The 14,203-nt window shown below is 37.8% G+C and overlaps 1 protein-coding gene across 1 annotated transcript in view; it reads left to right on the top strand.

Annotated features, from left to right (window-relative positions):
* LOC126143531 (CLIP-associating protein 1-A-like) overlaps positions 1 to 13,331 on the top strand; it is a gene marked incomplete at its 3' end in the record, with an annotated part of 235,094 nt that extends 221,763 nt beyond the window's left edge. The window contains 3 exon segments of the mRNA XM_049915437.1: positions 1,170 to 1,221; positions 9,882 to 10,047; positions 13,154 to 13,331. Coding sequence (XP_049771394.1) covers positions 1,170 to 1,221; positions 9,882 to 10,047; positions 13,154 to 13,331 — 396 coding nt within the window.
* Between the last annotated feature and the right edge of the window lie 872 nt (positions 13,332 to 14,203).

The following is a 14,203-nucleotide window of genomic DNA, read 5'->3' as shown; positions in this document are numbered from 1 at the left end:
CCAAAATAAATTTTTGATGCCCTGACTTAACACATGTGGAAAATTGGCACAAACTTAAAAAGTCAGTCTCTCTCTCTCTCTCTCTCTCTCTCTCTCTCTCTCTCTCTCTCTCTCTCTCTCTCTCTCTTTCATGTTAATAAAGTCGTTAAAACTTTGACCAGCTTTCTGTAAAGTATTACCAGCTACTGAGTTTTCTTTTGTGACGAAATTGTAATTTCAAACTGTTTGGAATTGTCACTGATTAAACTACATCTTTATTTAACTGGTTTCTCAGTGATTTTTTTAAGAGTTGGCCATAATACTTAACTTTCAAATTCCTTATTCATTGTTTTATTAAAAATAATGTTTACAGCGGTCCATAGAACATAGAAATTGAACCAATAAGTTGTAACTTCACATTTGAGTGTGATTTGCATTTACACAGTGATTCTCAACATGCTACTGTGTGGAGGGAGCCAAAAACACTTTCTTATTAATTCAAGTCTGAAAAGTATCAGTATGGAGATGCAGGATTTTTGGTTTATGGTGGTACCCCCCTTGAATCCTGCTCACTCTTGTGCAGAAAAATGACTGCTCAGAAGTGGTGGTGTAGATCATTGTATTCAACAGTTTCCACAAGAATGACATGAAAGACGCATTTTCCAAATTAATGATGTCTGTAGACAGGTAGACACCAAAAAATTTCTTAATTAGCCAATGCTTGGAGCAGCATAGTAACTGATTGCTGTTGTGGTTAACGATACGGTCATGCATAATTGTGTTTGCTGATATTTTTGGGGGTTACTTTTGTTGTCATTTGAGATTTTCATTATATTCATCAATTGTATGTGTGTCATACACATGCTATTTCAAATAAGCCAAGCAACAGATGATATCATTTTTCATTAATTGTGTGATTCCCATTTAATTTAAAATGGACATTGTATCTTAACCAAAAATGATACATCAGATAGGAATATTAGACTCATTTGAGCATAAATTATGTTATCAAGAGGTAGATGAAAATTCGATTGACTGTACTGCAGTTTTTAACCGTTTTGAGTAGCTGCATATAAGGAGTAATTTATTAATATCGATCTACAACACCTTTTTCAAATTTTTTGGTAAAAGAACACATTTACAGTAGTTGAACATTAACTTATTATTGCTGTTTCCATTTTCTGTTGCAGAATTTGGATGGCCAAGATTCAGATCAAGATTACAAGAATATGCCATCGTCAGGTTTGTCACTTTAAAATAATTTCCATATAAAACTACATGCTAAGTAAAATGTAATTTTACAGACATAGTAAAATCTTGAATTTCTATTGTAACAAATGATATTGCATTTGTTTTACGTGGGAATTCTGAGTAAAGCTAAAAACAGTGTATGTGGCTTCATTCACAACTTCAATATTTTTACTTTTTTAATCAGTTTGGAGAGAGTTTACTTGGGTGTAATGCTGATAATTCATCCCCATCTGTTACTGTATTCTCTGATCCTATAAAGTCTGCTTACATCACAAATTCATGAATCTTAGAAGGAACCCACTCAGGTATGTAGACTGGGCATTTTAGAACTTCATACAAAAGTATTATTATTCATGCTCTGCAATGATCTAATTGTAAGTGGCACAAGTGTCCAGGTAAAGTTTCTAAGGCATTTAGAGATAAGATTGACAGTTTCATCATAGATGCTTTGATTTGAAGATCAGTCAGTCTTCATTTTGACCCCAAATGGAGGTGAGGTTTCTTGTGTGCTTTATAAATGTGTATAAGAAAGTAAGGGAATTCAGAAATGCATTGCAATGGAAAGGAACCAGAATTAGCCACAAAATAATTTGCAAAACAATTGTCATTTAGACTGGAGATTATATTGATTTGATTTGCACAGTGAACCAGAAAAACAGCTCACTACATTTTGCACCAGAAATGAGTTTATTGTGCAGTTTCTCTCCCTGCCATTCCCTCGAAATGCAGTAGGAGACCAGTTACTATAGCGGCTGTCACTAAAATAGACATCTCAAGGTCATCTCACCATCCTACAGCATTGCCAGTTAGTGATAATTTCAAAACCTTAGTAATTTTTTTTTTTAGAGTTAGACATCTCTGTTTTTAGTCTAGAATATAATGGAGTTCTTCACAAAATAAAATTCTTCCCAGCAGCTACGAAAGAAAATAAATAAAAACTGATGTTAAAATAAGTTTTGAACAAAAGTATTTCTTTCCTTCAAGCTGCGGAAGAAAACAGAATCACTGACGTGTGTGAACAGAAAATAATGTTTGAACATTCTCAAACTTTACAGATGCACGTGGCACATATTTTATCGTGAAAGTATTCAGAGATTAAAATAGAAAACTGTAACAGGTGTGAAACTGTTCAGCCAATGTAACGAAAAATGTCGTCAGTGATAAATTTGTGTTCTGTTGGACCTAGTAGAAACTTCCAGTCAGAAAGTTGTTAAGAAAACTGTGAAATTAATTTTGGTAACATCTGTGACATTATTATTGTATCGTGTCACATAAGAATGCATTTTATTATGAGACACTCCATATGCGACAGCACGCAAGTGCATGTACACCGTCAACAGGATTTTAGTTCCGACAGGTCATCTTAATACAACCGAGAACATTCCCTACCTCCCAAAAAATTTGTATTTGCAGATTGTAATTCTTCTTTACTGCACCCATCACTTAAATTGCCGATATATGCTGTACAAAAATAATTGTAGATACTTTCAGGCCAATATTTCCATTTAAAACGAGCAAAATATATTTTTGCGTATGATTTTGTGAGACCCAAATTTTACTGCAGTATACTACAAGACTATTACCCTCAGCAGACAGTAAGTGTATTTTACACAAAATTTTGCTTTTGCTGCTGCAATGTCTCTACATTCAATTAAAAATTTTTGGCCATCATTGTACTTTCTGAGCCAAAAACAGAGTGAGTGGAGGTGACAAAGAGCAGATGTCTCTGAGACAGAATGATTTAATTTTTTCAAGGAGATCACTCTGTATTTTTCTAGCTGTCAGATTCTCTCCTCTGTTGTAGTATTAAAGTACAGTTCTACGCACTTAACATTTTGTCAAAATTGTGAAATTGTGTAGTTTCCATTTTCATTTACATGCTCATATCTAGAGATTCTGCCATCTTCACTACACTGTTAATATGGGATACTGTCAATTTGGAATTATCACAAGGTTTTGTTGCCATTTTATGAACTTGCACAAAATTTATTTTATTCCTGGCTACTTCACTATTGGCCAGCCCAATGAAAAACCTTCAGTACGTTTGATATGACAACCTTGTCCTTCACGCACATTGACCTGTGTAGCCCCTTGCTACTGCATTACACTCAGCAATAAAACATGAGTGACTACACCAAAAAAGTGGAAGAAAATTTCTGAAGTGTAAGAGAGAGAACAATGCAATAAGATGAAATACCAATGTGAACAAATTCGATTCATGTTTTGTGAAAAACTGTCATTGTTAATGAATGCAATACTGAGAATCTTATTTTAAATGGCATTTAATGGCGAGTAAGCTAATTGTGACCACTTGTTACAGATTTATCGCATATCTAAGAGAAAATTTCATTCACAATCACCTGCTATAACGAAAATTAATAGGGGAAAAAATTTAAATCAAGTAAGCTCTTTATGTAGCCTACAGTTACCTAAATTGGAGCATCTTTTGATTCTGTATCTTCAAATTCACTGTCACTTGTTTCTGCCAGGTGTTTATCTTCATAGGTTCCCCTATGCTGACTGTTAAACCATGGCTCACAAAATCAGCTTCTTGCACTGCTTCTGGATGTTTTCTGTACCTCACCCAGTCATGCTGAGTAACTTTGTAGAGAGCGTCATGTGTTAGATGGTTGACAGCAGCAAGTATGACAGTAGTGTGTGTGTGTGTGTGTGTGTGTGTGTGTGTGTGTGTGTGTGTGTGTGTGTGTGTGTGTGTCCAACCAGTTCTTGTTTAACCTGGAAGTATATCAGGTCAATAGGGTTATATTGGCCGTGATAGTGGCAAGCATACCATTTGGTGTCCCATTCCATTTGCCAGTTGATCAAATTCAGATGTCTTTTTGGACCTAGGATTTCTTTTACAGCCAGGAGTTCATCCTTCATTTCATTGATTGAAATGAAACATTCTTTCTCTTCGACCACTCCATAATGTCTGCCTTGCGCCTATTTGGATGTGGCAGCTTTTCTGTTTGAATAGAATGATAACTGGCATTATCCATCACTGTATCTGAGTCTTCTTCCAGTGGAAGTTCGATGTTACCACCAAGTGCGAATTGTGCGCAGGTATTCGGTTTTTGAACGCAAAGGGCACTGCGCTGATTGAAATCCTATGCCAATTGACAGAAGTATATGGTGAGTAGTGCATGGATGTCAAAAAATGTTTGTAAGTGGTGTAGAGAGTTTGCAACTGGTCAGACTGAAATTCACGATGAACAAAGAAGCGGGAAACTGTCAGTTTCTGAGGAGACAGTGTTGAAGGTTGAGCAAAGCATGCGTGAAGATCGGCGGATCACCCTGGATGATCTCTGCACGTTGGTCCCTGAGGTTTCTTGAAGCAACACTCACAGAATTCTAATGGAAACATTGAACACCGGAATGTGTGCGCAAGATGGGTACGGTACCATGCATACTGACTGAGCACCACATGCGGCAACGAGTTGAAGCTTCTCGTGCATTTCTTCACCACCTTGCAGCTGAACAGGACAACATTCTGGACTCAATTGTCACGGGTTATGAAACCTGGGCATACCACTTTACACCTGAGACCAAGCAACAATCGTGCCAGTGGCGGCATCCTTCTTTGCCAAAGCTGCGGAAAATCAAACAAACACAGTGTGCTGGTCATGACAACATTTTTTTGGGATTGGAAAGGGGTATTGTTTGTCAACTTTATGCCCACTGGGACCACAGTTAATGCTGACAGGTACTGCGAGACTCTGAAAAAACTCAAATGGGCAATTCAGAACCGGAGAAGATGAATGTTAAGCAAGGGTGTACACATTCTCCATGACAACGCTAACCCACACATCACTCGGCAAACCGTTGCTCTCCTGCATCAGTTTCAGTGGAACATAATCACCCACTCACCCTATAGTCCTGACTTGGCACACAGTGACTATCACCTGTTCCCTAAGTTAAAAGAACATTTGGCCAGAAAGCAATTCAGCTCCGAAGACAAGGTGAAAGAAGAGGTTCATAACTTTCTGAACAGCATGGCGGCAAGCTGGTATGACATGGGCATACAAAAACTGCCACAGTGTCTACAAAAATGCATTGAGAGAAATGGTGATTATGTTGAAAATTAGCTAAATGTTCAACCTGTAAACTGATGTAAACCATTGTAGAAATAAACAAGTCTATGTACTTATAAAAAATAGGAGACCTTACTTTTGGGACTTCCCTCATTATTTGGCTTCTGGCATGAAGCCTCCAATCAGTGAACTGCGATGTGTGATGATTAATCTGACACCTCTACCAGTAGGCACTTTCAAACCACCGTTAACTTGGGAGTCGTGCCATATACACTTATTGGTGTAGTTCTATCAAACGCAAGTTTTATCTAAGTACACTACAGGTCTATTGTCCTTAGCATGCAGTAAATGCTTTGTACATAAAAACTTCGCTCTTGCTGTTTCATTTTCTTTGCAGCCTATCAAAAATGTTTGCCTATCATTTCGTTTTCTGAATCAGAAACCAAGGGAGCAGTGAAGACAAAGGAAGGAGGTCTGTGAGCCAGAATAATTGATTTTTTCATGGGGATCACTCTGTATTGTTTTACTGTTGGATACCCTCCTCTGTTGTTATAACCGAGAACAGTTCCACATGCAACCCCCTTGTTGAAATCATCAAATTCTGTAGATTTCTGTTCTCATTGCTATCCCTTTCTAGGAGAATCGATACAATTTTTCACATCTAGAGATTCTGCTGAGCTAAGACGGCCTATAGAAGATTTGGGAATACCACACTCTTTTCCTGTCAGTTTATGAGGTTACACAAAATTTATGGCTTTTTCATTGTTGACCTGATCAGTAAAAATTTCAGTACATTTGACATAATGATCTTAGATTGTTTTCGAATGTCTTTTCACCCTTTATGCGCATCGACCTGAGTAGCACTATGTGCAGGCCTTTGCTCTTGCATTTTGCTCACTACCAAACACAGGTCAGTGCACTGTTCCATGGGAGACTGAAACCACAAGTGAACACACAATATCGCATGGAAACACTGAACATTCAGCCAGAGCTCACCTACAAAATTTTTAAGACTTTACATGTGGTAACAAAGCTATGAGGTGAGTGAATTGCAATGATACACAATTTGTTTAGGAATTAATGACCTGAGTAAACTGCGTCTTTTGGCCTCAAACAATTTGCATTGGAAAATTGAATGTGGTGCAGTTTAATTGCCCTCCATATCCTTTCTGTGCAAGTGTTGGTTGAAGTTCCCATGGCCATTTATTGTTCCTAAAATGAGTTTCATCTATCATTCAAATTATAGGACATATGTTAAATAATGGCTTTGACATCATTAGCTTGCAATTTTTTTATTTTTGGATCTTAGTCCAATATTCTGCATTCTGCTTACTAATGCAGCTATGTGGTTGTGATTTTTCCATCACCTTGGTGATGATTATGACAGTTTTCAGATCAATAAATAAAGTAGTCACTCCTGTCATGGCCAGTTCAGCGTTGTTCATTGCTGTTAATTCCTGGGTGGCCAGGGACCACAGCAGGTTCACCCTGTGACAATCCCTGAGCCTCACAAGGTCTTTATGGCATTCTGTGATGATCTTTTATCTCGTTTCAGGGGCTGGTAAAGATTTCAGAGCTGCTCGGTTGTCTGAGTGAATGCAACTACCACAATCCTTGTAGCACCTAGGCAGATTCTCCTCCACACACACTCTCTAATAGCAAAGACTTCCTTCAGTAATATTGTTGCCAGCTTCCCTACAGAGATTGCTTTCTCATGTCTAGGCTGTAACCTGTCCCCAGCACTTTTGTCTGTTTTCAATCCACCAGTAAGCCAGACTGTCTCTCATGAATGGTATTGTGCTTCATTCTTCCACTGCCCCTGACTGCCATTTGTTGTCTTGAAATGTTTATTGAAGCAGCTGGAGGCTATTGTCTAGTTAGCTGGCATTTCCCTGACCATTCCTATACTTACTACATTTACTAAATTGGTGTGGGATTCTGGATATCCTATAGGTTTCCAAGTTTTAACCTGTATGCCCTTCTGCTGCCTTTGTTGTAACCCAGGGATGTAATGGGGGATTGTCCAGTATACTCTCCATCCCAGCAGTTGGTGTGCTGCTAATTCCGCCTGTTATAGCTAAGGAGACCAGTCTCTGCACCGTGTCAAGCACCTTCTGTTCTACTTTATTCTACTGTACAGTAGCCCCATAGATTATCATAGGTTTTATTACAGAAGTGTCTATCCAGTACATGCTCCTGGGACTTACACACCAGTTTTTACCACAGGCCCTTTTAGTACCCATAATAGCACCTTTTGTTTTGGGACAAATATTCTTAATGTGAGAGGTCAAAGATAGTTTCCCATCAAGGGTTATGTATAGATACTTCATTATCAACTCGGATGGTAGAATGTCCTTGAAGAGCATATGATTTCGGTACGTGTGCTGTATATGCTTCCTCATGAACGTTAAAAGTACAGTTTTCGCTGTGTTTAGCACACTGGATTCGCATTCGGGATGACAGCAGTTCAAACCCACATCCGGCCATCCACATTTTTCCATGATTTCCCTTAATCAGTCCAAGCAAATGTCGCCGTGCTTCCTTTGAAAGGGTGTGGCCCGTTTCCTTCCCCATCAATCCCTTATTCAAGCTTGTGCTCTGTCTCTAATGACCTTCATGTTGACAGGACATTAAACATTAATCTCTTCCTCGTCATCCTCCTCCTACAATGTTTTCCTGGGACAGAACCTTAGATTCTATTTCCTGCTGCATTGTTGCACAATGTTCAGAGTGAATTGTGCCATTGATGTGACATGATTAATTCCTCTGTGTATTCTTGGCAAAGTATCCTCCAGTATTTAACTCTTTGACAAGTTCATTCACATCTAGGTTCCACAGCTGTGGGGACAAAAGGGATCAACATTTTCTCATTCCTCATGGTTCTTCTACCTATTGTCAACTCAGCATGGTCTTCAATCCACCTGGCATATCGTAATCTTAATGCTATGCTCTTCTTGAAACTCTATAATCATAAATTGTATTGCTAAAAGCTCCCTCAATATCTAGGAAGATGCAGGGAGCTGTTTCCTGAACGTATAAAGAATTTTTCCACCTTCCCAACAAGTTCATGATGTGCTGTTTTGCATGATTTGCTGAGTTAATGTGCATGTTTGTTTTCATGTAGAGGAACCTAAGTTAACTTCCTTTCCCCAACATTCACATTAACCATATTTTATAATATCATTAGGAGAAAGGAGGATAGACTGATTGGTCTCAATTCCTCAGCCTTGGAACGTTCAGTGTTCCCTGGTTTGGAATGAAAACAACCTTCACTGTCCTCCAAGCATTAGGCTCCTGCTACCAGGCTGACTCTTAGTAGTCTGCACACGAGTCTGGTTAAGCCCTCTGTTGTTTGTTGCAGTAGAGCCAGAAAGATTCTGTCTCGGCTTGGTGACTTGAATGGTTGAAACATTCGGACCACCCATGCGATGTTTTTGAAATCAACACATTGTCTGACAGATACCCAGTTCTCCTTTTGGTTACTTGCAAATCATTACCTTCCAGGAACTGAAACCTGGTCTGTGTTACCAGCTAGAGTGCATTGAGGGAAATGAGTTTTGGGAGCAAATCCAGGATCTTTTGTGCTATCCTTGTATACCCGCCATCCTCCTTCCTTAGAGTGTCTCCTGGGTTGGTTGGTATTCTTGTAGGTATTTTATGAAGTCTGGCTCTAGTAGCTGTACCTTTCACCTCACAGAATATCTCCCAGGGTGATAGTTCCACTTGCTTAATGGCAGGATTGTATTTGGCAAGGGCATCCCAATATTTTGCCCGTTGTATTTTCCTTCTCGCAAAGTTGAACGTTCTTCTTACCTGCTTCCATTGCAGTTCCAAATGATCATTCCATCCAGGTACGTTCCTGTTTGTGCATGTCTTGGTGACTGGACAATTTTCTAAGTATGAGGTCATAATAGCAGACATCACTTCATCTGCCATTTCCTCAAGATCTACCGGATTTCTTATCGAAGTTTTGAGTTCAGATCTACTGGATTTCTTATCGAAGTTTTGACTTGAGATAAGTTTTAGTTTAAGTCTCTCCTATGTCTGTTTTCCTAGGATTCCTATAGGCCATAGTCTGTTTAAGACCCATTTGAACCCCAAACTTATTATACATGTGATCAGATAAGGATGGTGCCCACATGGCATCTGTCTTTAGATGGACCCAAAAGTATGTCAGTTACTTTTTCCCTTTTTCTACTCCTGAGACTAGATTCCTTATCCCTATTCAAGATCTCTGAATTGCTGTGCAGTAGGTGTTCACGTATCTACTCGTCACATTAGGTTGTGAACATTGGCATCATAAACAGCCAACAGTTTATCATTCAGCTTCGAGCAGCTGCCTACCAGTCTCTTCACTTCCTGGGAAGGTTGGTGGTACCTATAGTCAGAAGGTCTGTTTGTTCCCAATTGTAGTTTACAGTCACAAATATTTCTCTTTGATTGCATCTAAAGCTAACAACCTGTTTACCCCACCATAGCACCTGGCCACTCATAAATGAATATATGTAAATAACATATTGAAACCTGTAACTTGCAAATTCAGTGTACAATCTTCCTACAGATAGTGTGTATTTATAAAATGCATTAATTATTTTATTTGTTTGTTTATTTTAATTGCAGCTCTAGTAGAAGAAAACTGTCAAATTGTGCAGAATGTGATTGACACTTTAAAAGTTGATGATGAAGGAAATGCAAAAGTATCTGAGCAAGACTGTAAGAAAGCACTTTCTCAGTTAAAACACCTAATAAAATCTGGAGCCATTGGTATCATAGTCTATAATTTCAAGTAAGTTTCAGAAAATTTGTTCTGCAATTTCTGTTGCATAGTTTCAGAAGACAGTATAGTACCATCATTGTTTGTGTTGTCCAAATATAATTTTGTTATTTCTACATCACTCATGTGTAACTGAGTAGCTTGATTTTCTTTTCATTTATTTAACTGATCAGTATTGTATGTAATATAGGTAGTGGTTCCACATTTCCTGTTTAACTAAAACTGTCTTAGGTGTTCAGATGATTACCGTGGCACACTACACACAGATTGTATTATTCTGTATTGTTTGTTGACTTGCCTTTTTATTGTAAGGCACAGGTCTATAACCATAGGCAGTGATGTGTTATAAAGCAGCTTGTGATACAGTCATGAAAAAGCCAAAGTAAAAATGAGCCTGGTCTCAAGACATTCAAATTTGTCTGTCTGTAACGTAAAGTGGGAAAACTGGAATGAGAGAATGTGGTAAATGCTACAGAAGAAATACACAGTTTTAAGAAGCCAAATGATAAAATGAGACATATAGACAGTTTAAAAAAATCACTTAGCATCATAAGATAGTCAGCAAGAGAAAGTAGTGTAACTGATAATGATATGAACAAACACAGAAAAGGGTGAGAGTATTTTAATAAGTGATTAAGATGACTTTTAGTGTGTTTGGTGCTCTTTAGTAAACTTGTGTGGAAGGCTGCTACAGGACTGCAGGATTTTATTTAAATGGCCGTAGCACAGAAATTGTTTGTTGAAAATTAATGAAAGATCTGGAAAATTTTAATAACACACCTTTATTACTTTGAAACATATATGATCACTTAAATAACCTGACATTTATGTCTCTGGCTTCTTTTATCTTTTCAATAGCTTGATAAACAACAAATGTGTTATCTACTGAAATATTAGCAACCTTTTAAATATATTAATATATGGGTACCATTTTACACATTTTTTTTCTTTCAGTGAGTACAGTTTTTAGTTCCTCATTTCTTTCAACTTGCTCACTTCCCAATAAAGATCATAAAGGTGTGTCAACACTAAAATCTGTGTACATAGCTGATGAAGTAGTGTTGCCTTTTGTCAATGAGATAGCAGCTGTCGAATACATTATTGGATCACCAACAGTGTGGAGGCTCAAGTGCTATGAGTATGTGCTAATAGTTCTTTGCTTTTGGGGTTAATCTGTTACCATTCATTCTGTGCAGTTGTCAGAAACAGCGACTTCCATCTCCTCACAGCCTCTGAAATTCTCTCTGTAAATGTTTTTTAATATTCTATTATCCAAAACCTCTAGCTTCTCCTATAAAGTCATTCAGATGGCAAAAAGACATTCAGTGTTGACCATGATTGTATAGTGCTTTATTTTGGTGTTTTAAGAGATGGACTTTTTATTGTAGTATTGTCTCCCCCCCCGAACCCGTACACACTGTCAGTTTTTAAGATGCAATATTCAAATGTTGCTTTCTCTAACCCGTTCCCCTGCTTAGTCCACCAGTGTACAACTTTTTGACTCTTTTGCATCATCCTATTTGTGTTGTGAGGAGTTTTGGTCCATATCTGTCACCTTTTCTTCTGTTGGTCATGTCTGAATTCTGTAAATTATTAATTACATATAAAACAATCTGCAACAATTTGGGCAGTGATTTTAAACTTCCACCACTATACTATTGACACTAAGCAGCTGTCTTTCCAACATTACCTGCAGCTGTTGAGATAGTGTTAGTGTTCTTTCATGGAGATAGTGAGCTTCATAATGGAGGTATTCGTGTTGCCTCTTACATTTATTATTTAGATTTTGTTTTTCATCCAACCGCACACACAAAATTCTAATGAAAGCTATCAGTAGATCATGATGTCAGTTGAAATCATTTGAAAAATGTTGCATTTAGAAGAGGGGTCACTTCAGGCCTAGCTGAGTAGGTAGAGCATGCAAATTAGCACAATAGATACAGCACTGGGCTTGAATTCAGTAGGATTGGGGCTCAAATCCCTACCCAGCCTCTATGTTTTCCATGGTTTATGTAAATCACTTATGGCCACTGGTGGGATGCTTCCTTGGAAATGGACATGGTCCATTTTCTTTGTTATCCTTGTCTGATTCGAGTTTTGGCTCATTTCTAATTACCTTCTGATTGATGGGGTGTTCAACTCCAGTTGTCCTTCTTTCGATCCTTCCTGTATGATCAAGGTCACCATAATGCCAAAAGAGCAGATCAGCTTCTTCTGTTAAAAATGACTTCTGCCAATGCTAGAGAAAGCTCACATCCCCGAAAGGTTACAGACGTGCCCCCTGTAAGATGGTTTATTAATCCAGGAAATGAAATTGGCTGACTGATGGCCATGTGGAACATATATAATCAGAAAGTTGATGTTGAAAGTGACTCAAAAATTTTGTGTGTATTTTCTACTGATTGCCCATGTGAGTTGCAAATTTTATTGTTGGCATAGTGACTGAAAGTAACCCTTAAGTGATCAGAGTTAATCGAATTATTTGACAAAAACCTTTAGTCATTCACAGTATCAGAGTAACATAACATCTCTTAATTAAACATGTTTTGATGATTATCATACCGTTTGTGTGTGTGTGTGTGTGTGTGTGTGTGTGTGTGTGTGTGAGAGAGAGAGAGAGAGAGAGATAGAGAGAGAGAAGAGGGTTGGGGGAGGGAGGGGGGAGATATCAACATGAACAGATAGTTTTAATGTGCTTATCGTATGTATGGGCCATATTCGTGGCATGAATATTTCACAGTTTTAATTGTTTGGAAACTATCAGATAGAAGTTCATTTTTCCCTTTAGCACATGCACATAGAGTGATTGCCATGTCAGTGCACATGTCATGATAGACTATAGCCATCACCTTTCTAATTCCATACTTGTTGCTAATAAATTGTAATTAACATCTTATGCAGTAGCATTGTTGTTATCATAATTATTTTTGTTATTAATAATCTTCCATGCATTTAATTCAGATTCACATAATGTAAAAACATGCTTTGACTGTGGGTGGCATTTTAAATATTGACACTGAACATTGTACTCATCTAGGGCAAAAGCTAAATTCCTAATATTACTGATACAGTGCACGTATGATTTTGACTTATGTATGCCATTACTTTATTTTTATAGGGTTCTATTAAGGATTCTGGTGTCACAATTGGCACTACCTCACTCTCCAGTGAAGACGTACATTTTAAATGTGCTACACGATATGATCAAAGACCCGACTGTGAGACATTGTTTTAATATGTACGTAGAGTTAATCGTGCTGCGAACGCTAACAGCTTACAGTGACCCGTGCAAAGAGGTTTGTGTAATATTTATTTACTGGCATTTGAAATATGTGCATTCTTTTGTACACGATTTATATTGTAGCTACTGTCTCTGTGGCATGCGATAAAATACTATAGATCAAGTATAAAATAAGGTAGTGATAAACAGGATTTCTTTCAAACCAATTTCTACTTTCATTGTTCTCTGATGTTTCATAATGGGATTAAGTATATTGTTCCTCTTTTAAAGAATATGAGAATCTCTGCAAAAAGTCTCCAATTGCAATGGTTGTTGCCCATAATACAGTCACTTAAATGGTGGCTAAGTCTTTCTTTATAAGATAATTCATAATAATGGAAACATTAAAACATACTTTTTAAAATACCATTGAAGCTTCACAACTGCACTTGACACACATTTGTTTTCATTTTAAATAGTGTATATGTTTACACAGAGTTATATGCATAACACACTTTCTCAGGTATTTGTAAATTAACAAATTTGATGTGCATATCACTTTAAATTCCCATATTGCATGTGGTGTCTTCACGTGACAGCACAGGATGCACAAGTACTCCATTACAGCAGAACAGGGCATGCAGTGTGACTGGTGGTAACATCTCTCATTACTGGACAGGTGCCTTACACAAGTCAGCAGTGGCCTATAGCATACTACACCGTGTGTATACAACCAAATTTAATTTCTTGGACAAAGTGGCCACACTAAAAGAATGATGTTCACCTGGTGATGGCGTATGACCACCAGGCCAGTCCAGTGTAATGGGGCATACTCATTGATCTGATGTATCCCAGCTTTGTAAACTTAATTAAAAATGCGTGCATAATTTTGCATGTTGTTGTTTGTATAGACAGCAGGTATCACAATATCCCTAGAAACTCATTGTG

Source organism: Schistocerca cancellata, unplaced genomic scaffold, assembly GCF_023864275.1.
Source record: "Schistocerca cancellata isolate TAMUIC-IGC-003103 unplaced genomic scaffold, iqSchCanc2.1 HiC_scaffold_823, whole genome shotgun sequence".
Lineage (NCBI taxonomy): Eukaryota > Metazoa > Arthropoda > Insecta > Orthoptera > Acrididae > Schistocerca > Schistocerca cancellata.
This window is presented reverse-complemented; position numbering and strand designations above follow the sequence as displayed.